The sequence below is a fragment of the Scophthalmus maximus genome, chromosome 8 (genome assembly GCF_022379125.1).
Source record: "Scophthalmus maximus strain ysfricsl-2021 chromosome 8, ASM2237912v1, whole genome shotgun sequence".
In the NCBI taxonomy this organism is placed as follows: Eukaryota; Metazoa; Chordata; class Actinopteri; order Pleuronectiformes; family Scophthalmidae; genus Scophthalmus; species Scophthalmus maximus.
Window position 1 is genome coordinate 3,220,707 of NC_061522.1, and position 24,882 is coordinate 3,245,588.

General features: G+C 42.8%; 3 protein-coding genes across 5 annotated transcripts; 2 read left to right on the plus strand and 1 right to left on the minus strand.

Moving 5' to 3' along the window:
- The first annotated feature begins 1,247 nt into the window (after nt 1-1,247).
- atf4a (activating transcription factor 4a) lies at nt 1,248-5,200 on the plus strand. The gene is made up of 4 exons (XM_035636250.2): nt 1,248-1,516; nt 2,420-2,599; nt 2,751-3,056; nt 3,641-5,200. The coding sequence occupies exons 2-4, from the start codon at nt 2,551-2,553 to the stop codon at nt 4,579-4,581; spliced, it is 1,296 nt and encodes a 431-aa protein (XP_035492143.1). The 5' UTR covers nt 1,248-1,516; nt 2,420-2,550; the 3' UTR covers nt 4,582-5,200.
- Nucleotides 5,201-12,909: 7,709 nt separating this feature from the next.
- Nucleotides 12,910-17,054, plus strand: LOC118312965. 3 transcript variants are annotated; one of them, XM_035638075.2, is made up of 3 exons: nt 12,910-13,027; nt 14,333-14,597; nt 15,270-17,054. In XM_035638075.2, the coding sequence occupies exons 2-3, from the start codon at nt 14,334-14,336 to the stop codon at nt 15,945-15,947; spliced, it is 942 nt and encodes a 313-aa protein (XP_035493968.2). In that variant the 5' UTR covers nt 12,910-13,027; nt 14,333; the 3' UTR covers nt 15,948-17,054. The 3 variants fall into 3 exon arrangements, with proteins under 3 accessions (XP_035493968.2, XP_035493967.2, XP_035493966.2); XM_035638074.2 differs by having other exon boundaries at nt 12,936-13,235; XM_035638073.2 differs by having other exon boundaries at nt 12,936-13,179.
- Nucleotides 17,055-17,719: 665 nt separating this feature from the next.
- LOC118312672 (G-protein coupled receptor 4) lies at nt 17,720-19,283 on the minus strand. The gene is made up of 2 exons (XM_035637469.1): nt 18,915-19,283; nt 17,720-18,250 (listed from the first exon to the last, which is right to left on the minus strand). Exons 1-2 carry the CDS (start codon nt 19,281-19,283, stop codon nt 17,720-17,722), a joined length of 900 nt encoding a protein of 299 aa, XP_035493362.1.
- Nucleotides 19,284-24,882: the final 5,599 nt, after the last annotated feature.

Below are 24,882 nucleotides of genomic sequence, written 5' to 3' on the forward strand. Positions count from 1 at the left end.
CCTCATTATATATAGAGATTTGTGAGATTGTACTAAAGTGCCATAGCCATCAGCGTTGTTATCCACAGGACGAATTTGGAAAATATTTAGCAGTTGTATAAAAAGTGCTTGTATCTTTATGATAATGTAGGTATATGAATATGAAGATATGACGGAACTGTAAGAGGGTGGAAAGTCAAAATGTATTGACCCTAGTATAATGTTATGTCCAATGTCATTTATTCGTTAAGGACAAGAAAGACTGAAACAATATTTTGAATAGCTGAAGCTAACCACCAGGGGGCAGTGTGGTACTTGGCTCTGTGAACCACAGCAGGGTTCAATAAGTTTGTCCAGCAGCTGCAATGAATTCACAAGAGACCGTTTCATGTCATCTGTGTAAAGAGGCTGGATGATGCTGATGATGCAGAGACACATCGACAACTAATATAGAACTACAAAATATGGTAAAGAGACAAGTTATCCACAAAAGGGCAAAGGCTGGATACATAATTGACATTAAAACGCTTATTATAAAATGGATCTTGTTATATTTTCATACTGAAGTTTGTTGGTCCTTTAGCAATCTTGTAATTATCTACGTATTTGAGGGGGGAAAACGACAACCCACGGGTTCCGCATTTATTAGTACATAGAGCTGCAACAGTTAATCGATTAATAATCGATTGCTAAATTAATCGCCAACTATTTTGATAATTGATTAATCGGTTCAAGTAGTTTTTATGAAAAAAAGGGCAACATTTCAGCTTCTTAAATGTAAATATTTTCTGGTTTCTTTGCTCCTCTGTGACAGTAAACTCAACATGTTTGGTGTGTGGACAAAAGAAAACATTATTTTTGGTGATTTTGGGAAACACGATCAACATTTTTCTCCATTTTATGACATTTTATGGACCACGCAACTAATAGAGAAAATAATCGATTATGAAAGCAATCGTGAGTTTGCAGCCCCTAGTAGATTTAAATAAAACATTATTTTTTTTTTTTTAGTTTCTGTATATTTTCGAAGTATCTTGAAATATCTATTATGTAATATAAGTTTAAGGTTGTCATTTGATAGTATCAGTCTCGTGAAAGACCCACAACAGCGCAGTGTTTACATTCTATGCATAACATTCTGCCCGTGACCTATATCCGACGTGTGGCATGGAACTATATATATGACGTAGCGGGGGAACTATATATCTGACGTATGGACGTAGGGCTGCAAGTCACGTGCTCACTGTCGCTCTTTATAAAGCACCGCAGTCACTTCCTGTCCCCGCCGTTTGTTTCCTCGCTGCCGTTGGTTCCGCAAGTAGTCCAACCGTCCGCGCCAGCGTCTCCCGCGCTCACGACCCGCGCGACTTCCTCGGATCTGTGTTTTTTAATGTTCCGCATGTCTCATCCACCGCACACGACTCCCTCCGTGACCGACGCGATGGCTCTGTGAAGGCGGTGCGGCGGCGATATTTGGCAGCGGCACCACAACGGCAGTGCAACGGCGAAGCGCGCTGGCAGTTTCTGGCAAAATGGCGTAAGTATTTCATTTTTTTTTCCTCCTTCTCGGTCGGTGCTGTATGAATACGTCACTCTCCGGACCGGCGGGCCGCTCGTGGGTGAAGTCGTCGGGACGTGTTGTACGACGGTGGAGTCTTGGAATTGATCGTTTAAAGCGTTCGAACGCGCCTCAGTTGAACTAAAGCGTCGTCGATGGCGGTTACGTGTTTTTTATTTCTCCATTTTTTTAAAATTTTTATTCCCACATTTTGTTTTGTTTGTGTACGCGAAACGCTTTGACAACGTGGCGTGTTCCAAAATGGCGAACACACACACACGCACACACACTCCCTGTTTGGGTAGCCGCCCTCCCCGGCGGACGGCTCCGTTGCGTAAATGGCGGTTGCCCCGCCCACATTTCCATGGAAGGAGGGCGGGGTTTCCGAGCCAAAGTTATGACCAAATTAGGAAATGTTACACCCCGGCGGGGGGCGGAGTTATTCCATCCCCTACTCGTCACCGCTTTGACACTAGTGGAGCGGATTAGCTAAAATTAACCCCGCCCCTCCCTCCTCACCACCATCATCACCATCATCACCATGTGAGACGTTTAACAACCCCAATGACTCAGCACACACGAACGAGGAAGTCGATCAGGAAATGAGTCGAGGAGTTCATACACCATGGGGGAATCTTACCGGTGCACACAAACAGTGGCCTCCTCAGTGTTGTCATCCATGTGGTATAATATTTCGAATCAGAACAACGCAGTCATGTCAAAACATTTTTTTTGGTCCTAACATTTAAGATTAGAACCTTGTTTACTGTGGCATCTTCCAAATCGGCTCACACAATGTTTCCAGCCCACATTTCACCTCCTTAACAAATAAATGTTTCCCTGTATACCAACCGTTTGCATCTCTCTACCCCCTCTGCCCAGGTCTCTCTCGGCAACCACCCTCAGCTTTGCTGCCGTCGACAGCAGTACCGAACCCCTCGACCCGCTAACTTCACGGGACTCGTTCCTGTTCACTCGCTCACGGCTACCATTGACCACCAGCAGCAGCAGCCATGACACTCTCCCAGTTGGCCTTGGAGGACGTGGAGGCCCTGTACTTAGGTTGGTGTTAGTTTACAAAGCACTGCCATGAACACTAGTGAATACAGAGAATGATCAGTCCTGTGACATCAAATGTGTATGTAAAAAAATATCTATTCTCACTCAAAAGGGAATTAGGTGATCTGAAATGTATTTTTGTGTTTGTCCGCAGAACCCTCATTTCTGATGGCTGACCCCATGGGGCCCCTTCTGGACCAAGATGTTGAAGAAGAAGCTCTTTCTCCCTCCTCCTCCCTAGAGGGGAAGGCACCAGCTTCACCCCCCCTCTCTTTTGCGCCCTACACTTCCTCCCTGTCCCCCTATCAGACCTTGTCATCCTCCCCGCCGCCCTCTCCTCCTCCTCCTCCTCCCACCCACATCTCCTCTTTCCTGGGAACCAAGGCCGGAGTGGCGTCCCACCTCTGGCTGGATGCCAGCGTCCTGCTCGACGCCCACATCGGAGCAGACGTTTGCAAAGGTGAGGGGGGGACTGTGTTTCATTTCTTGTTTTTAAAGAATATAAAGTGTAGCTAATGTACAAGAACATAGAAGAGAAATCGGTGACTAAAAATTGAGCTGAATAAGTGACAAAAAGAAAACGGAGGGCTACAAAAATGTCTCGACCACAGTTAGAGGTGGGGATGTTGATTTTTTTTTTTTTATTATTTGTGGTTCTGTCAGCAAAGCATTTGAGTGGGCGTGTCCTCGATGATAGAATTAGGTTGTACATATTCATAATGCCACATTGTATTTGTGTATCCAAAAAAAATACAGAAAATACTACTGACTTAACAAGTTGGGAATGTGTCTTTGGCAAGACACTGTAGTGACTTCACCTTGAACCAAAATTCAAAGCACGAGTAATTGGTAGGCAAATGATGAACATGCATCATTTAGCAGTTTGCAGGTTTTGAGACCGATTCCGGCTGGTTTAGTACGAGTGTTCTTTCACAATGCCGTCCTCCTTATTCACTGCAGTTCAGTATATTTTATATAATCAGGAGAAAAATATAAAGTTCTGAATTAATTAAATATTGATCAACATCCTTTCATTGTCCGCAGACGATGCCTTTGCGGGCATGGACTGGATGTCGGAGAAGATCGACTTGAGTGAATTCGACCTGGTTTCCCTCATTGGCTCCTGCTCCTCCGACGATTCTCCCAGCTCCCCCGAGGACCTCCTGGCCTCGCTCGACGCCCAGATGGATCTGGATCTCGACTCCTACGACTCGGCCGTCCCCACCTCGCCCGAGGGTCTGGAGCTGGGTCTGGAGCTGCCTGGCATCCCCGTCCTCCCCTTGGAGCTCCCTCTTCCCGAGGCAGCCGAGGAGACAGAGATGGTTCCTGACCGGGAGGTTGACCTGAAGTCTGAGCCTCCCTCTCCGCCTCCAGCCTCTCCAGCACTCACACCGGAGCTTGGGAGTGAAGTGGATGTGGCGGACGCAGATGAAATGGCCACGATCATCCCAGAGCCCAGTGAAAGCATTCAGGCTACCAGCACCATTGTGCACTCCCCCGCCAACAACGATGAGCCAGCCCTTATCTCTCTCCCTGAGCCCTCCATTAAAACCTCTCCCCCGTCAAGCGACGCCGAAGATGACTCAGGAATCGATTCACTCGCCGGCTCGCCCCCTCGTCTCCCCTCTCCTCCCCACTCCCCAATGGCCGGCTCCTCCAGGACAAAGCCCTACTCCAAGCCAGAGGCTTCCTCCCCCTCCGCCAAGGCCCCCAAGGTCAAATCGGTGTCCGGCGCTCCCAAGGTGGAGAAGAAAATGAAGAAGATGGAGCAGAACAAGACGGCGGCCACTCGCTACCGGCAGAAGAAGAGGGTGGAGCAGGACTTGCTGAACACGGAGTGCGATGAGCTGGAGAAGAGGAACCAGGAGCTGGCGGAGAAGGCGGACGCCATCAGCCGAGAGATCCAGTATCTCAAGGACCTGATGGAGGAGGTCCGCAAGCACCGGCGCACCAAGAGCAGCAGCCCCGTGGCTGTGGCAGAGTAGTGATGGGGGAAAGAGAAACGGAAGAGCCCGTGGAGGTTGAGATTATTAGTGTAGAGCAGGGGGCTGGTTGAAGCATCCCTACATGCTTGTCTCTCAGTCCCCTGTTAGGTCCCCAGCGTACAAACGGGCAGGGTGAATATTTGTCTTTGTAGACGAGGCACGTAAAACCGTCAGAGCCGTAGCTCCCGGTAGTGTAGTAGACTTTGACCAGAGATTCCCTCCCACTCAGAGCAGCAGACGAGAGCCAGACCTCCAGACCTCCAGACCGTAGCTTTAATAAAATGACTTCTGTATTTGCAAAGTGAGACGCCACTCCTCTTTACTTTTTATTTTTTATTTTAACCCTGTGTCACCCCGTTATGATCTTCTACTTCTTGACAGCTTCAAGTCCAGGAAGGGGCCTCAAGGCCGCTTATGATGATAAACTATCAACACAGTCCTTTTTGTATATAGTGTTCTACTCTTTCGCTTGCCGATTGTGGTTTTTGTTATTTAATGCTGGATTAAAAACTAATCATATCTCGAGTAGCTCAGTTTCTGTATTGCAGGTGTTTGGCCTGTAAAAAAAAAAAGAAAATGCTTTGCTCTTTTTTTTCTAATAAATATCTTCAGCTCTCAAGTAACGTGTGGTGTGCTTTTCTAATGGCAGGGATTTAAAAAAAAATAGATCAAATTTATGGTGGTTTAATTACATTTAGCTGCTTTCCAGTGTCATGATCCTTAATATCAAAGCAGGTGTTAAACACTTAAAAAAATTAAATATATATATAATAGTCCAAATTACGACCTAAAACAAGTACGGTGCAAATGATAACATTTCACAAGTGTGATCTAAGTTAAGATGTTGGAGGAAGTTTCTGTATGAAATTATTTCAGCGCACTGGTGGTGGTAGTACATTGTTATTACATGCATTACATTGTCATGGCTAATATAGGTTCTTGTGAATCTGTGTAAACTAGCAGTCACTTTGTCAAAGCTAGTGTGGCTAGATACATAATATATAATCAGAGAACCAAACCCAAAGCAAAGTGGGCACACGACCAAAATTCAATATGCGGGTTTGGATGCTGCATACACCTGAAAGATCTCTGTTAAATGTTAAAATTGTACCTATAATTTAAATGACCAGAGTCTGATTAGACCTATAACACAAAAACAATTATTAAATTGATGTCCGTAAGTGGAACGTGATGGTTTCACAGTGCACAGCAGATTTTGTACTAGTAGTAGTAGTCCTTTACGAGTGCGAGTCATAGAGTTCCCTTCTAAGTTTTGTTCGGTGAGTCATTGAAATAAAACACCAATGAAATGAAGCCGACCTACAGTCCCGTTAAAGAGGTTGCAAACACTCAGGATAATGTCAGAAAAACCCCAGAGCTGACCCGGTGGCTCCAAAATATCTTATTTATTTAAAAGTGAAGTGTCTTATAATTTGCATCAGTGTAAATTGTTTACGCTGCAAGACGAGTTCCGACTGGTGGACTCGGCTGCGGAGAGCTCATTTGTCTCAGGAGTCCCTGCAGTCTCCACCCGGAGCTTTCTGTCAGGAAACGAGAGACGAGGGGGAAGAAAGAAGAGAAGCGAGAAACAGCTGGGCAACTGATTTATGGGAAGGTCCTTGTAATTGTGAAAGCAGACTACACTCACCAGTCTCTCACAAGGGTGGGGGGTTCACAGGTGGGTGATATAGAGGGGAGGGGAGGGTACGCACAACACAAAGACGTCTCTTGGAGTTGCCTGAGGACATCCTGTATAATAACTGGTTCACAAACCCTAACTGTAACAACACGAAAGTACTGGTTACACACCAGTACTTTTTGTGTTTGTGTGTGTGTGTGTGTGCGCGTGTGCGCGCGTGTGTGTGTGTGTGCGCGCGAGATTCATAGTTTACTCAATGTGCTGACTTGTGTCAAGCAGCTGTGTAAATTGAGTCGTGGCAGTAAAGCCATACACACACACACACACACACACACACACACACACCCTGATGGATTCCTCAGTAGTGAGGCCGTGCCCTCCTGGGAAGACGCAGATAAAGAAGAGCTGACCGAGCTGTAGACCGGTGGAAAAGACGATAGTGAAGACTGCATCTGTTATGACGTGGACGAGTTGCTTAGAAAGATTAGCAGTGTGATTATCGGATTAACCGATGGTTAAGAATGAGTGTGCGCGAGCGTTCTACTCTGTTCTCTTTAATTTTTCGTCATTACCGTTTGTGCTGTGAAAGAAAAGTAGACCTTGGCCCATGACACTTTTCTTTTCATCCATTTGTGTCAAGTGCCAGTAAGTAAGGAATTAAAAGCATAGAGTCGTACTGTAACTTATTTTAAAAATACTTCTTATGTACCTGTCTGGAGAAATGTGATAGACACACTCCTCAACGGCGCATTCCCAAAGCAGCATTTTCGGTTTTGCCACGACAGCTCAGGCCTCCCAAGCAGAAACACAATGTCGTCATTTCAATGACGCGACTAATTAAGTCTGTTTTGCTCAATCCATATTACATGCTAATCGCATGTGGCGTATATGACCTGTCATATTGTTTTAGCCGATGATACTTTGGAATTTGTTTAACACTTTTTGTTGTTGTTGTTGTTGTTTTTTTCCCTCCGCATCCACTTTTAAATTTCCCTAGATGTCTGTTTTATTTCATCCTTACTGACCGTCAGAGGCAGTGCTTAACACTGGATATCGAATATTAATAGAAACAAAGTCACATGTGACCTCGGATGACCCCCGACTCCGGTATGAGCTCCGGTGTCATCACGAGATCGTTTCCTACAGAATCTTCTGGCGGGTTCAGGAGATTCTGAGTAACCAAGAACTCTGGCGGTCATCCAGGATTCATAGAACCCCAGTTACATCCGTAACTTCCGTTTTCCTCGGCGCATTTCGTCGTGGTGTCCAATAACAGAAGTGAGAATTAATTCTGGCTGACAGTTTTCATTCTGACACCCTACAATACTCAAGACCTGCATTGCTTGAAAATATAGTATGCGTTTGGGATACGTATTAGTGTCCATAAGTTTTTCCTTTTTCTGGTAGTAAAAAAAAGAAGGCCATATTTCCACAACTTTGGTCTGTTGTGTATGGATTTCTGAAACTGGATATCAACTGCGGTCATGGTTATAATATAGCTTCAATGACTCTATTGTCCTCTTCTTCAACTTGGCCAATGATATCTCACATAATATCATATTATAGACTGGTGTGTGTGTGTGACGTATAGAGGAAGGGAAGAACATGCTTTAGGAATACCCGTTCATCCCCACGTGACACGTGTGACCCTGAACTTCACGCATGGAATCCTCCGCATGGCTGAGAAGTTTGTCCTTACAGCATAGACGATATGACATGGACAATACGTGATCTGTGCTTGTTCCACCTGTATGAGCGGCTCCGGGCAAAGCGGCGTTTCCGTGGAGATCGTGGATCACAGCGGTTCCATCAGCGTCGCTTGTTCACAGCAACGTGACAGCGCGTTACTTCGCCGTTGCCCCCGCGGCGCACCGAACCGAGGCTGAGCGTGTTTGCGTGCAGTCATGTGTCGCACACTCCGTGAGGCTTCACTGCCGAGTGGGCCTGAACCGCTGGTCTGAATCCCAGCCTTGTTTGACGTATGTAGTTACGAAACCTATAAAAGAGCCTCTGTTCTCAGAAGGGCCGGAGGGAGGGTTCATGAATCTTTGCGTGAACATTCTTGACACTTGTTGCGTTGCTTGGTTTTTGCATTATACATTTCATCTTGAATTGAACCAGTTGGCCTCATGTGCGACTTTAAGCCAAAGACAATGAAGCTCATAGTCACGAACATCGGTATGACCATGTACTGAACCGTTTTAGAACAGTAGGCCATTTTTGTCCATGGAAAATCAAAACCACTGTAGTAGTCTTTAGGTATGAACACTTATATCACATCTGTAAATTATGAAGCTAAAACTAGCCAGTTAGCTAAACTAGCAAACGGGACTCGCGGAGAACCAACTAGCCTTGCTCTTTATCTGAAGCTCAACAACGCCTTACAGCTCCTTTGTCTTGATCGCCTTTTAATACCGAACCCCCGTCGTTCCCAGTCTTCATGCAAGACTAAGCCAGCTGGCTGTGTCGCCGCGTGAAAGTAGCATCACGGTTTCATCTCTCGGCAAGTAAGCGCATTAGCATTTCCCCCCAGATGCATTTCGGGGGAAATCTCCCAAGGCTGTTCAGAATGCAACTGTTAGACTGCGGTCATTTCAGCTCGGTGAACCCCGGCTGCCAGGGTAATTTCTTGTTCCCTCTCTTTGAGGACTCACGTGTTTCAACTGTGTCCTTGGGCCAACCCAGAAAAACTGGTTGGACAAAGGTTTTTCTTGACGCGCTCCAAGTCCCTTTAATGTTACGAGCAGTATGAAGTACGGGCTGCTGAGTCCGGTCCTCAACCATATTTCACATTGCATCACAAGACTTCATGGCATCTGGCTTCACAAAAAGTGGTGAAACCTAGTAAGGCCATAGGGCTATTCATAGTTTGTCTACAGTACGTCAGTGAGAGCCAAGCAATCTGACACATTCGGATTATGACACCAGGCTTTTCACAAGTCTAATCTTGGCTGATATCAACTATAACACATATATGTCTTATATACACCTTTGGATACTGTCATATTGATATGATACATTGTGACCACAGGGCTACAGCTATTTTTTTTTTTTAAATATACGAATGGAAAGGTAAAGCATAATAATCTGGACAGTGAATGCCATTGGTTCCGTATTTTGTTGACACCACCATGTGTCTGCGTTCAAAAACTTTTAATAATATCCTTGACATATATCCCCCCCAAAAAAGAAGAAGCACAGGGCAGTGCTGTACATTACAAAAAAATGTGTCCATGTCCATACAGGCACAGACGGGATTCTGTCTTCCCGTTGTTTTGAGGATACACACCACTGCTGTTTACAGTAAATACATTTGTCTTTGACATTTCATACCACACTATAGCTTCATTTATATAAAATCCAACTGTATTTAATATAGTAATTGTGCCATTGTCTGGATGGTTTTAATGTTACAGGTGACTAAACATTTAAGTCAATAATCCTGTGAATGGTGTAGGGGGAAAAAAAGATAATAGATCAAAAGAAATACAATGTATGAGACAATACAAGTAAAATCGACTCAAATGGGAACACATGTCCATAAAACTATGCTTAGATATTGAAAAGAAGACCTTATATCCACAATTTTCTTCCCTTATATTCATTGGGTCAATACCGCAATACAATAAACATGCAGACTTTTGATCACATTTTTTAATCTATTATACAATTTAAACTCAGATGATCATTTTACCATATTTTGTATCAAATTCTTGTATTCGTGTATCTGTATTTGGACTATTTAAATTGTTTGCCTTGAAAATCAAGGATTGGAAAATGGAAGGATGTAGAATCTGTGCATGTGTCAGTCCTACCAGGCTCTGTCTGTAGCCGTGTGTGATGGAGAACAGGTTACTGGAGGTGGCTTGAACACCTTATGACACCGTAATGGATACGCCCACTAACCGCCTGTGCTTAAATCCTTCAAACGTTTATTGCTCTCGCCCCAAGCTGAGAGAAAGGAATGGCCCGTTTCCTTGATACTTTTTAACCCTTGACGTGAACCCAGGGGCAGCTTGGGGGCCTTCGCTGAAGAGTGTCAGTCTCATTCGCATGGAGACATAGAGATTCTTCCCACAGTCAATATGTGTGGGTTATGGAGTTTGTCGCTCGGACAGCTTCTTACATCACGTCCTGTGTCAGTTAAATGTTTCGTCACTTCACCTCGCTGTTCTGTGCCAGTAAGTGACACTAAAACTGTGCTTTTTGTGCAGCTGAGTTGTACGGAAATTATGTCATCCGCATGATCCGCCGCTATTTAAAATCTGAATTTCTTACACAGACTGAAAGCGTGACAGCTTTCAGAACTAACAGCTAGACTCAGCCGATGCAGCGGTAAAGTCCGTCTGGCCTGTCTCTTGAAACAACTGCTCATTTTGCAGTCCAACAAGAACTTGACAGTTAACAGGACGTAAAACCTGATTTTCTTCAACTGTGCCTCCACGCCGATGATGCCAACTGGTTCCAGTTCTACTTCTATACTTACTTCATGTTTCCTGTGCAACTGTATTACATCGCACCTATATGCCAATCGTAACAATAAGGAAAGAAGACATGTCGGTATGTTTGGACCTCCGCTCCCGACTTTCACCCAGTCCGACCCTCTTGCCTGAGTGAATCACGCCTCAGCTGACATCCGGGTCCTCTGAGGGATCTTGGAGCAGCTGAGCTCATTATCCGGGTCACGGGCCGCAGATTAGCAAGACAGATTTACGACGGTCGACAAGTGGGACGACACATTTCTTTTCCCGCCGCACCTCACTGTCTGTTCAAACCGTTTTACTCCAGTAAAGACGAGGGATTTCAGAAGATGACGATTGTCATCGACGGGGTCACACAGCCCTCTTTGTGTGACGCATCGCAAACTTATCCAAATACAAAGATTAGGTGCACAAAGGCACTTTCTGGCAGCTGGTGGGTGAAACCTTGTCTACTTGTTGTGAGGACCAATGCAGCTTTTTTTTTGAAAATTTTGTGAAGTGAGGAGGTTTTTGCCTGGTCCTCACTTCCTCGTGTGCTGTTGTGAAAAAAACTTCAAGAATGTGTGTGTGTGTGTGTGTGTGTGTGGTGACTCATTTCAGGGCATAGTTACTGGAAAAAATGGTGGAGACAAGTATGTTCACAAATGTGAGCTGTGTGATTTTTTTTGAGATTCACCTTCTGCAGAAAGAGGAAGTGTCTACTCCCCCTGTGCTGACACACAGCAGACACTAGACAGTAGATTAAGTTTATGTCATGAGTCAATAGGTTCACTCCTCTTCGTTCCCGACCATTGTGTTTCCTCCCAGTGACCGGCTCACTCGCCCTTCTGTCCGCAGCTCAAGGGCACCATCTGATGTCACTTCTTAAAACTGCAAACAAAGTTTTGTGTGCGAGTACTGTGTGTGTGGGATGGTGCAGTATGTCATATTAAAGGGTCCTGCCCCCCCCCCCCCCAGAATGTTATGACACACGTGTCAGCAGGTCACACGATCATGACACAGGTCAAAATGACCTCACATAAGTGGGCACACAGAGTCCTGTCGGGCGTTCGATTGATTTGTTTAGCAAGTTTTATTCTCTGGAATCACCGCTGGTTGTAAAAATAAGTCAATTTCTTGAGAAGTCTATAAGAAAATGACTCTGATCTAACTCCATATATAGCGTCAGTAAACATTTGGAGGGGTTTATGATCCCAATCTCTAGTTTCAAGACTTTATTGTACAACATGATTTTGGACAAAAACCACCTGACAACCCCTGTTGCTAAAAAAAAGAAGTAACGTCTTCGTGTAAGTAACAATAAGTAAAATGTTTTTGAGCAAACAGGATTTACACTAATATCCTGCCAATGCGCTGCTATACACTCCAGTCCAGTAGTTGGTGCTAACGCACCTACAATGTGGTTTAACGAACACAAGAAGTAGAAGAGGACTCATAAAATATCAAATTTATCGAATTTGTCCCCGATTCTGATGCGTGAGCAAGTTTTCGGGAAAGTCGGAGCATGTTAAGTGCAAATTAGCGATTTATTTGCTGTATAAAAATAATAATGATCATAATAATAATAATAATAATAATAATAATAATAATAAATAATATAATTCACTCAATTACAATAGGTCCTCGCTCTCACATTGTCAGTGGAGCTCGAGCCCTAATTACTTGCAAGGGAGAAGGCATCTAATTCAAAAACCTCCATAAGATAAAAGTACAGTTTAATCTAGTAGCTATTCTAAAAAAGAATTCATATGAGTGGAATCCAATCATATTTCAGTACATAATTGAGAAGATCTAAGTTTTTTTTTATTTTTTATTTATATTTTTCATATAGTAAATAATAGCGACGCTGATCCACACTCCTTCACCAGTTGATGGCGGTAAAGTGCCAATTTGTTGTTTGCCAACCGCCAAAAAAGACTAGTGTAGCCAAGAAGAAACAATAGAGCATGTTATGATGCACTGTCAAAAATATAAGCAAGAGAGAAAAGGCATCTTATTAGAAACATAAGAAAGAAAAAAGAACAGTTTAATCCGTTAGATATTTCAAATTTCAATATCTTAGACAAACTTTTGTAATTGAGAAGATCTAAGATTTTGTTTTGTTTTGTTTGTTTGGTCAGTTTTATTTTATAAAGTAAATAATAGCGATGCTGAGCCACACTCCTTCACCAGTTGGTGGCGGTAATGCGCCAATGTGTTGTTTGCCAACCGCCAAAAACACTCAGAAGAAGAAGGCGGAGAAGAATTAGAAGAAGAAGAAGCACGACCACTTCTCAGTTGTCCGTAAAGAGGAAGCGTTATGTTCCTGTCACCATCTTTAAAACAGGTCCGTTTTTCCGTGAAGAGGAAGCGCGCGTGTGGTTTTGGAACGTGTCAGTTCTGTATCGGTCCTCTCTGACGGATGTGGGAAGCCGCGGTCACTGTTTTGATCTCGGTCGGTGCGGCTTTTTACTTCCGGTCGAGAGAAGCCGAGAACAGGTGTGTTTGCTTGTTCTCCGTTACTTTATGGTGTTCGCCAGCTTCATCGTCAGAAGGTCAGTGAGCTCAGAGCATCTCGGTTAGTGACGTTGACGAAACAAAACGACAACCAAACCGGGCGCTCGACGGTCTGCTGAGCGAACCGGACTCCGTTTAAAAAGCAGACATTTTAACACGGTTCCCTCGTTTCTCACGGTGAAACCGTTGATTGTCACCGACTGTCTGACTTTTTCCGAGTTGTCCAAGTCCACACTGACATTCGGCTTCGATGTGATCGGATTAGTAGCTCGTACGTCGGTGCAGGTCCCTCTTTGTTGCAGTTGGTGTAACGTTAAACGTGTTCAACTCCAAAAGCCCCAAACTGAGTCGAAAGACTAAGAAAAGACTTAGTTAAAAAGACTAAGACGTCGTCAAAAACCCCAGAATTCATATCATTTATTCAACGAGGAGACTTTAAACATGTCTTTTTAAAATGTCAGATCAAAACAAGAGGGAAGACATCAATCCCAAATCGATTTATTGATTATTAAATTAATGAAAAACCATCAATTATTTTTAATAACTTAATTATTGATTTGCCGTTTAACTTCTGAGATATAAAAAGTGGATGATTTTCTCTTCCACGTGATAATAAATCATCATGATCATCTTTGGATTTGGGACTTTTAAATTTTTTTTTGTGAAGATAAAACAAGCAGACATCTAATGGTTAATGAAAAATAATCTGCATGTTCATCGATGATTCAAATAAGCATCACTAGTTGTTACTTGTAAACTGGATGTTGCACAGAACAGTTTGAGCATCTGGCACAATGATGACGAAATGCAAAAGTATTTTTTTTACATGAAAAAAGGTAAAAAAAATTATAATAAATAATGAATACAGCTACATCATTATAATACTGTAAGCAAATGAGCAAAGTTAAAACGTCTTTGCTATAAAAATCTGACTAAATAGTGATTTAAGAAAAATATAAAATGTCACATCCATGAAAATAACAAACTAATTTGACCTATGATATTACATATTCATTTGAACTGATTTGACTTTTGCCTTATATTATGTTTCATTTCATTGTATGTTGATCTATTTATTTAGATATTGGGAATGTAAATCTATGCTGTCTTCCGTTCTGATCTCCTGGCTCCACAGAATGTCTTCCGCTCGTCCCCGCCATGTCATCTGGGAGTCGGAGGGGCTGGTGGCCTACCTGCATCCCCGACCCTGGACCCCGGGCTCCGTCATCCTGGAGAGCAGCGCCCCCGGCGGCCCGGGAGGAAGCATCTTCGGCCTGCGGGAGCCCGAGTACCTGTCCTGGCTGCTGGGGGCGAGAGCCGTCGCGGAGCTGCTGTGCGACAGGCTGGGGGCTCGTAGGTGTGCGCTGGTCAGCAGACCCCACGGGGACGCACCTGCCCAGGTGAGGGGCCTGTTTGGTCTGTGGATTGGTTGCCTGTGCAGGGCCGTCAGTGCAACTTTTTAAAGGAATATGTATGATCATGTTTTAGGATTTACCAATATTATTTTGCCAGCACCGATGTAAAATTTTGAAGTTAAGGAGTCAAGGTTTGCCACCAGTTTTACTCCTGTCATGACTGGGGAAAAGAAGCTTCTGAAGCTGCATTTAAGCCCTTTTTTTGATTAAAAGTACATATATTTTTTATTCCCAGGTTTTTTTTTAAGTAACTAAAAGGTTCTTGCTGACAGTTGTTCGCCCTAATAACTGGGGGAGATGGGACAAATTAGCTTGCTCACATATGAACAACCTATGGCTACATCAAGCAGTTCCACTTCAGTCCACCAGGTGGCGATGATGCTATATAAATGGACAAACACTACGGAAATGTTAAACAGGAGATTCAAGTGGTGCTGCAGTTGATCAGAGATTTTATGAGCTGCTGCTGCTGGGATTGACGGGTTGTATTAAAAATGCTTTAGTACTCGACCAATCAGGCATCTTCAGCGCAGTAAGCCCCACCCCAAAGCTTCCTGTGATTTCATAAAGTATTACCCCCGAGAAGGGACTTTTTTGGGGGCTAGAAAGATTCCACAGAACTCAATTCAGACTCAATTTTTATTTTCATTTGCACAGATCCGTGTCCTGCCCTTACACGGTCTGAACGCAGAGTGGCGTCCCCACCTGGCAGGAGAGGAGGAGCACAACGCCCACGACCCGGGGTACTGCACCTCCAAGACCGCCCCCAGGTGGAGCGACTCCCGCCTGACCGAAATCAAAACCGAGATTCGGGCCAAACTCCCGTCGCCCGACGCGCCTCCCGATCTCACTTTCCTCGGCGGCGACCCGGCTCACCCCGGCCTGTTCCCGCGCATCGTGCGCGGCGAGGAGCAGCAGTGGCGGGTGTGGGAGGACGAGGGTCACGTGGCCTTTCTCACACCTTTCCCCAACTCGCCTGGCTTCACCGTGCTGGTGCCGCGCCGACCGTTGACCTCCAATATATTCAGACTAGACAAAGGGGATTACCAAGGACTGGTGCTGGCAGCCCGGAAGGTGTCGCGGCTCCTTGAGGAGGCGTTAGGGGCCTCCGGGGTGGGGCTCATTTTTGAGGGTTTCGAGATTGACTATGCTCACGCCAAGCTGATACCACTATTTCCTCCTCCATCGTCAGGGGCAGGAAGTGACACCACTAAGCCCCGAACCCCCCGGTCGTACCCCACTTACCCTGGATACGTGACCTCAGAAGATGGACCTGAAGCCAGCCTGGAGAGTCTGAAGGAGATGCACTCCAAAATTACACAGATTCAAAAGTAATAAGTTGTTTGAGTCTCCCTCGGGTGTGAACAACTTTTCTGAAGAAGAAATTGACTCTTCAAGAAAAAAATCTATTTTCCACAAAAGTTAATTCTTTTTTTTTTTCATCACTTTTACCGTCAGAATCATTTTTTTTTAAAGAAAACACAAACACAACCAAATATTTAGAACTCAAGAAAATAAAGTTTAAATTTTTTAGATAAAATATTAACTTCAATGCACAATTATTTTCTGCATGATTTATTCTGTAAAATAGAAATTTTCATATAGAGAAACATAAATGCTGGTACAGTTACGTCTGTGAGAGATTAACCGATGAATCCGTCGGTTTCATCAAATGTCAGCAAATGTTATGTATTTATTTTTAATTGTAATCTGTACAAAAAAATAAGCAATTTTCTGTCTGTGTAAAATTCACTTTCTAAAATCTAAATATGACTTACAAAGACAATTCTACACTTAAAAAAATTTTCACATCACAAACACAACAATGTATTTTAATCAAAATAAACATGTCATGTGTCATAAGTTGGCATTATGATTTGTCAACAAGTCTGTCAAGAAAGTAAAAATGTCAACAAAAAGCCATACATTATTATTATTGATTTTCACCAATTATCACTAATGGTCTTATATTTTCAAATCATTTCAAATCATCACTTTAGATAATAGTGACATTCTTCCTAAGAAACACCTGTGAAATGATGGTCGTTAATTCACGCAGACATTACACTGCATATCCCTGTTCTTTTATTAATTTGCAGTGTGTTACGTTTTTAGTGTGTGGCCAACAACGTGCCCGTCCTCTCACTACATCCCTGCTAATTGGTCCCACAGTGCGTTTCTCATCACAAGGCTTAATAATTAATTTGACTGGCTAATTGGCTAATCAGTGCTCTGTAAACCAGACGCCGCTCTAGGCGGGATGAAAAGACGTGTGTGTGTGTTTAATGAGAGGTTTATTAAGACTTGTTTTCATATGTGAGGATCAAACTCAACAACTCAAATTATTTATATTTCATCTTTTGGAGTATCCACTTCACCCTAATGTTGTTTCAACTTTCTTCCAGTTTTATTGTGTTTAAATTAAAGTCATCGATACCTTTACAGTTGGATATGTTTAAAATACAATATTAATTTTCCACTCACACTTACTGCTGGACTTTTTCTAAGTCGTCACTTGATTCAGGGCTGCAACTAACAATTTTTTTCTCACAATTGATTAGTCTGTCGATTATTTTCTCGATTAATCGATTAGTTGTGGGGTCCATAAAATGTGTTAAAATGGTGTAAAATGTCGATCGGGTTTCCCAAAACTCCAAGATGATGTTTCTGTTTTGTCCACACACACCGAAGATATTTAGTTTGATCTACACACCAAAGATATTTAGTTTGATCTACACACCAAAGATATTTAGTTTACTGTCAGAGAGGAGCAAAGAAACCATAAAATTTTCACATTTAAGAAGCTGAAATCAGAGTTCCCCCCCCCCCCCTTAAAACTCCTTGATCCGATTAATAGATTATCAAAATAGTTGGAGATTAATTTAGTAATCGGCGACTAATTTAGATCATGTGACATTTTAAAATATGTCATCCTTTCGCCTTTTCGTCATCATTGTGCCACTAATTGATTTAGTTATATGGGTTTTAAATGAAATGATTACATTGTTATGGCATAATCTTCTGCATGGTACAACAGGCTTCTCTTCCAATAACCTTTTTGGAGAAAAAATAAATGATCCTCCTGGACGGGGTCGATTTATGATTGGTTACACCTTGACATCGCCTGGCTTCTTGGACACGCTCCGCCCGCAGCACTTGCCTTCCAAACCCTCCATCTTCGTGAGGTAGAGAAGAGGCTCGATGCTGCAGCTCAGGTCCATGATGGCGAACACGCTGGTGCTGATCTGGCAGCGATACTCCACAAACGTGTAGTACTCCACGAAGGGGATGAGTGCCACGGGCGGCAGGTAGTTGAACACGATGATGGCCAGGATGGTCAGCACCATCCTGAAGGCCTTCTTCTTCACGGGGTGCATCTTCTCCTTCCCCGCCACGGAGCGGCGGAGCACCCAGATGACGGAGATGTTGCAGAAAACCATGACCGCGAAGGCGAAGAGGATGATGCCGCTGAAGATCTTGCTGGTGGTCACCATTGCCAGGGTGCACGTGCTGATGGCGTAGGCCAGGATGAGGCTCCAGACCACCACGGAGATGCCGATGCGAATCTTGTTGTCGCGGATTCTGGTGAATAGTATCGGGTGGACCACAGCCATGTAGCGGTCCAAGCAAATGCACACCTAGGGAGCAGACCGGCGAAGGGATATTTGCATTTCTACACACTGTAGTGGAAGGACTGTCCGCTTCAGTGAGTTGAATCAAAAATACTGGACGAGTATTTTAACTGACAGAAAACTGAAGGGAGATTTTTGAATAATTCTCTGAACATCAGACCAAAAACCCTCCAGTGATTTGAACTGATAACTTTTTTTAAATTTTAAATCAAATATCCATATGTGAGGGTGTCAACCCTCTGGCCTTGATTATAATTTTAGGCGGCCATTTATTTAAAAAGTGATAGATTACGAAGATTACAATGATTAGATTTAAAGTTAATTCCTAATTCTGCCTCAAAGCAAGTTACTAAAGTGACTTAATGAGATTTCTATATAACTAAAGAATAAAATATCTAAAAAGAGCTTATGGTGTGATGATGGTACAATTTGATCAAAATCATATGATTCATTTTTGTATATAATGCTACTGTGAATGACTTGACAGTCCTATGAGCTCTATCAAATCTTCAGTACAGCAGCAAATCATGCCAGTGTCAGAAAATAGATGTCGTACGTCATCAAATATCAAATACACCGTGGAAGATCTTAAACTTAAGCGGTCTTTATAAGATGCAGAAAGTTGTGTACGACATTCATCACTAATCTGGAGTTATAAGGAACAACTCACCAAGAAGAGTGGTGCACCGTTTTTGATCCCGTACCCGAATCGCTGAAATATCCAGATGCGACTGTCATCCAGCAGCAGGCGGTTGACCATGTCCACGGGCGTCATCAGGCAGAAGTAGGCGTCCACGATGGCCAGGCAGAAGATGAAGTGGTCAGAGGTGGAGGCGTCGCTCTTCTTCGTGGCGATCTGCCACATCACCAGGACGTTACAGGGGGTCCCCACCGCCAGGTTGAACACCTTGGCCCCGAAGTAGAAAATGAAGGCGTACGGGGCCACGGCACACTCTGGGAACTCGTACCAGGGCGGAGGTCCGTGGGGGCCATCCGGGCCGGTGGAGTTGGTGGTCAGATTCAGCGTGTTGTTGAACATTGTTGGGGGGGGGGGGAGGAAATGGTTGACGCTGAATGAAAAGGCTGGGATGCAGAGAAGAGAGAAGGTGAAGGGTTTTGACAAAATGCAATTACTCATAATTCACTCCACAGACACACACAAACATACAGAACACATCACGGATTATGGAATCTGCTCACCTTCACAGGGTTCACGGTGGCCCGCAATGCTGCAGACGTTTTCTGCATGTGGCACCGGAGCATCTGGGCCAGTGGCTCATAAAAGACGATCCACTGGTAATGATGCCACTTTGTGGATTGGACCGGTCTGCGCGATATCAACTGTCCCGGCTATCAACATCGTGTCTGACTGCTGTGATTGGACAGTGATGCAAAAACGGAGCTGCTAAAATGTCCACGATTGGACGGTTTGGATACACACAAAGGGGTGTGTCTAGGTTGACCTGGGCAACCTTGTTGTGCCCAATTAGAAATAGAGTTAAACATGGGAATAATGTCAATGACTTTCTTGCCATATTCTTTGGGTAATTGATTGTGTGAAGGGGACTCTGCCTTTGACTTCAGGGTCACTCCCTAATCGAACAACGTGCTCGCAAAACATCTGTAATGTAACCCCCCCCCCCCCCTTGTTTTGAGCTGTTTGTATTATAAAGACAAAAGTCCTATAGTTTCCCCAGGACACTGGCCTGGAGTTACTTTTTAATTTCTTCTTATTTATAAATTCATGTCAGTGTGTAAGAAACGGGTAAGCTGATCCCAGGTCTACTTAATCTACAGCAGCACTGCAGCTGAACATTTGTCTCACTGACGCAATTCAGTTACACTGTTCAGTAAACAGGTGATGCAAGGTCAGCATAAATGAGAAATCTAATGCAAGGTGTTACTAGTGTGCCCAGGCAGTGTGAAGTGTTGAGAAAGAAAAACCCTGCGGCGAGCAACAAGCTCGCAAAGTTGAGAAAAACAGCCATCTTTGTTTGTCTCGACTTTTCATAACACAGCCAACAAATTTACACGTTCAAATTTCACTGGTCATGGCTGGTACCACTCTGTAAGAAGAGTTATATATATGGGTTGTTTACTAAGATTTGGCTTGAGATATCAAATCTTTTGTGAGAAAGGCTTCTTTCAAACAGAGCAAACGGTATTTACTAGGTGTAGATCAGGTTGCATTATGGGAAATGTAGGATCCAGTGTTATTTGTGCTTAACCATTACTAGTCAGAAAGTCAGAACATCTTGGCATCAGTTGCTTGATGTAAAGATAGTTCATTTGAACTCTTTTTTTTTTAGGAATCGGTTGTACCTAACTTTATGAAAGTGTAAAATTAAATTACTGCGATATCCCTTTAATTTATTATTAATACTAAATGTGGTTGTTCTTAACATCCTTGTGATTATGGAACATGCTCCTGTTAACACAAACATATACCACAAGAAAAGTTTGAGCCTCAAAAAAGAAAGAAAAAAAAGGATCTTGAAATACAACAAAATAGAAGATAATGACGTAAATTGATGTCATGTCAGGACATGTTAAGAGTTATGTAAGACTGTAATTCAAGCTGGGAAAACAAATAAAAAAATAATAAAAGAATTTGCACCTTCTGGCTCCTTGGTGCTGTATCTGTGCACTTAACACTAGACCAATGGTAAGTAGCATTTCTTTTTTGTCAAGATAAATTTAAGGTTGGTTAACAAAAGGTCACATTGGTTGTTAAAGTTTAAGGCCAGAATAAGTGAAATTTGCTGAAACAAGGGCGGTGTCACTATATGCAGATGAAGCTGTCCTCACGCAATGAACTTTAAAAAAACACCCAACTTTATATTTATATAGATCAATCCACAAATAGTCATTCGTCATGTGGGTATCACCTGTCAGTTTTGACTGTGGGTGGTTCTCCATGAAGGGCCTGGTTTCTGTCAGGTGGTTGTATGTTGTCTCATCTCTGCCTCCACGCTGGTGACGAACACTACGACTTCTAAAAAGGTAAAGTGATTGTAAATCTTGCTATGATGAAAGGTGTTTTTCTTCACTTGAATATGAAATGTTTCTTGTCAGTTGCCTATGAATGTTTTGCTGAAAAAACTCAATGTACTCATTGTGGGGAAGAAAAGTGTGTTTCCACAAAAAAATAAATAGCAAAAAACTTTTCTCAAGAGATACTATCTGTGAAAAGTCTATTAATTTAAGAGATAACCTGCAATTAAATATAGTAAAAACAAGGTAGATTGTGCATCCTGACTACAGCGTGAGTGCCTGTATCTCTTAGTTTATCATTTAACTCTTAACACTAACGAGTTCAGTAACAGAAATCACATTAAACTTTGTTTGGATTACCAAAAGAAATAATTTAATTCATGTAAGTTCATAAATATGCCTATTCCCCCTTGTTGCATCATGCCAATTATATGTGCGTAAAAATGAAAATCATGAGGGTTATTTTTCATCTGACTAATTTGGCTATATGTGGCGCATAGAAACTAAATTTCAAAGTAAATGTTTCTTCATAAAATGGATATGTTAAGAAACTGTTAGTAACAAGTTGATATACAGCAGTGTCCTCTTAGATACTGGTTTAAGCACTTTGAGGTTGCTTTTAGCAATGAAAAGTGCTATAAATAAAATATATTATTATTATTATTATTACCTCAACCCCACTTAACAGCTAATGGACTAGACATTAAAACAAACATGCTGCACTGGCAAACATTCAAACTTACAATAATTTTACATTTTAGAGTTTTTTTAAAATATGAAATAATTTGTGGCTGGATGTTGGGCCAATACACAATAAATCCAAATTTCTCCATTTGCTGGGGTGTTGCAGACTCTTAAGTTTTAATATTTTATGAAGGAACATGCTGATCCACAATATATGTCTGAACTAAATAAATAAAAATAAATAAAAAAAAATAAAAATAAATAAATAATAATAAAAAAAAAATTAAAAATAAAAAAAAAAAATATATATATATATATATATATATATATATATATATATATCAAGTGACTTAACCTACCCCAAAGGTAGCCGATAGGTTCTAAAAGGAGAAAACTGGACAATGAAATTTTAGAGCTGATGGTGGTCATTGAGTCCTCTCTGGAGCAGCAGACGAGACACTCACTCAATCAAAGTCAACACAAACCGGTCAGACTGGACAGCTCACCACAAGACTGTGCAACTTGAGGAAATGAGCATCATGGGGATCTCAGAGACATTATGCATTTCACAGAGCAAATATGAAAATAGAACTGTAATAACAATAATGATTTGAATTTGAGGCCTCACTGGGGATTTGCATCGTGTTAACAAGCTAAACAAGATTTGCAAAGCAACACCTGGCACAATAAAAATAATATGTAAACATGTGCTGTTTGGTCAAATGTTTTTAATCTGTGGTAGAAAATAAAAGTAAATAGAAATAAAAAAGAAAAAAAGAAGAGAGATTTTGTGTTTTGGATGTGCAGGAAGATTCATGTGGTGTCAGAAACCTGAAAGGTTGACCAGGTTTTTTGAATTCTTACCCAAGCAACATTACAATTAAATCTACAACACAATGAAGTGAAAAAAAAGTAGAGAGGTATCAATACTTTCTGAAGCCACTCTATTTAAAATCTCATATTTTTCTGTAACCGTCCTGAACCTGCATTTTAAAGGATGTGTACAGAATGACGGACTCCTATCTGATAATTATCCAAAGGGTAGGTAGCCCTGAAATAAAGGACATAAAGGTTGCACAGCTAACGCGGTAGCATTTGCCTATTTAGGCATATTGTTGTATTGTGGTTTGCTTTACTGATTGCATTCTAGCATTAGCATTAACTTGCAGTCGTGTTTCTGTCCAACCTCACCAGCTGATTGCTAATTTTGTCCCCCTGCCATCAGTAATAGAGCAAAACCAAAACAATGGGCTAAAAGAGGCTAAAAGCTCAGTGGAGCAAACACTTGTTTGCGACTTGTCATGTGCAAGCAACAGAATTCAAATATGTTAGTATTAAATATTTATCAAATGCCTAAATGAACATGAAAGGTGCCTTTAGTTGTGATGAACCATATATAAAGATGGATGTCATGTCAGCTCCTCTCTTGATCGCCCCCTGTTGGCTAGCTGCAGTATAGGTCGTAAAACCTATATTAGCAGATGAGACGAGCAAATCGAACCAATTTTTTCAAAGGACGGTTTCTCTCATTTTAGGTAGTTCTAATCATAGACATTTTCAGGTAAGTTGAGTTTGAATTAGTAATTTGATGCTATAAATACTGGGTGAAACATGAGCTGAGTCTGAACCACGATTGCTCGAGCGTTTGGCCTTGCGAGATCCCAATATTTCAACTCCACGCGACAATCACTACTGAGCAGACTCTCTCTACGATAGTAGCAACAGTATTCTGGATATACCTCAACCTTATTTTTTATCTAGTGGGAGGAAGTGGAGACACGTCGCCATCTTTATTTACTGTCTGTAATGAACACTGTAGCAGAAATGTTAGCAACTAGCCGGTAGCGATGATTGGAGCATTTAGTAGCTACAGAGACAGCTATTCAGGATTTGGTACAGGGCAAAGCAGAGCAAAAAATGAGTGATTGGACCTAAATTCGTCAGTTGACTCTAAATGAATGCTAATGTCCCCCTGCGCCAGCTGACAATTCAAAAAAGTTTGATGTTTGATCACCGATGCACGTTGTAAACTCTCCTCTCTTTTGACAGATATTCAACTCAGAAATTCTACTCGAAAAACAATCTCAACCTCGGTCATGGAAAACTTGAATTGTACTGGAGCCATCCACCAAAACATCACAGAGGGTCGGTATGATCGGATTATCTGGTGCATCCTTCCCACAGTAATCATAGTGCCACCACTTGCACTGCCAGCCAACGCTCTGGTCATACGCCTCCTGCTGGGTAAACCTGGTATCTGCTGCACCTCAGAGATCTTCACACTCCAACTGGCAGTATTTGACATGTTGTTCTGTTTGATGATCCTCACCGAGTACATCCGTTTCCTGTGTTTTCAAACATTGGAGACGTCTAACTTCGTCGCCTGGAGTCTGAATCAGGCAGGAGGGCCGCTGTTACTCTGCTTTGTGGGTTTGGACTGCTACGTGGGGGTCTGCCATCCGCTGGTCTTCCTCCGGCTCAAGGATCCCAAGCTGAGGCTGTCAGTGTGCTTCGTGGTGAACGCCGTGACGGCTGTCAGTTGCTATTTGATTAAATTCAACAAAATTTTCAAGTGGACAGCGGTATCAATAGTCTTGATTTTTACCCTAGTGGTCATATCGACCTGCAATATCCTGATTCTCAAGTCCCTCCGCCAAGCAGGGCCCAGCGGGAAGGAAGTCCATCCAGTGAAAAAGCGAGCATTCAAGATAGTGCTCACTTCGTTTGTGCTGGTCAACATCCACTACCTCCCCTCAGTCCTAGAGTTCCTGCTGAAGACGTTGTTGCCCTGTCTTTTCAGTCCCTTCTCAGCCTTCACCAGTGTGACCTTCACAGTTCTCTCCTTGAGCAGTGTGGTTCAGCCTCTGTGTTATCTCGCCCGCACCAAGCAGCTGCAAAAGATCAGATGCCAACGCAGCTCTGCCGCCGAGACAAAAGCTACAGCAACAGTTTAGAGCCGC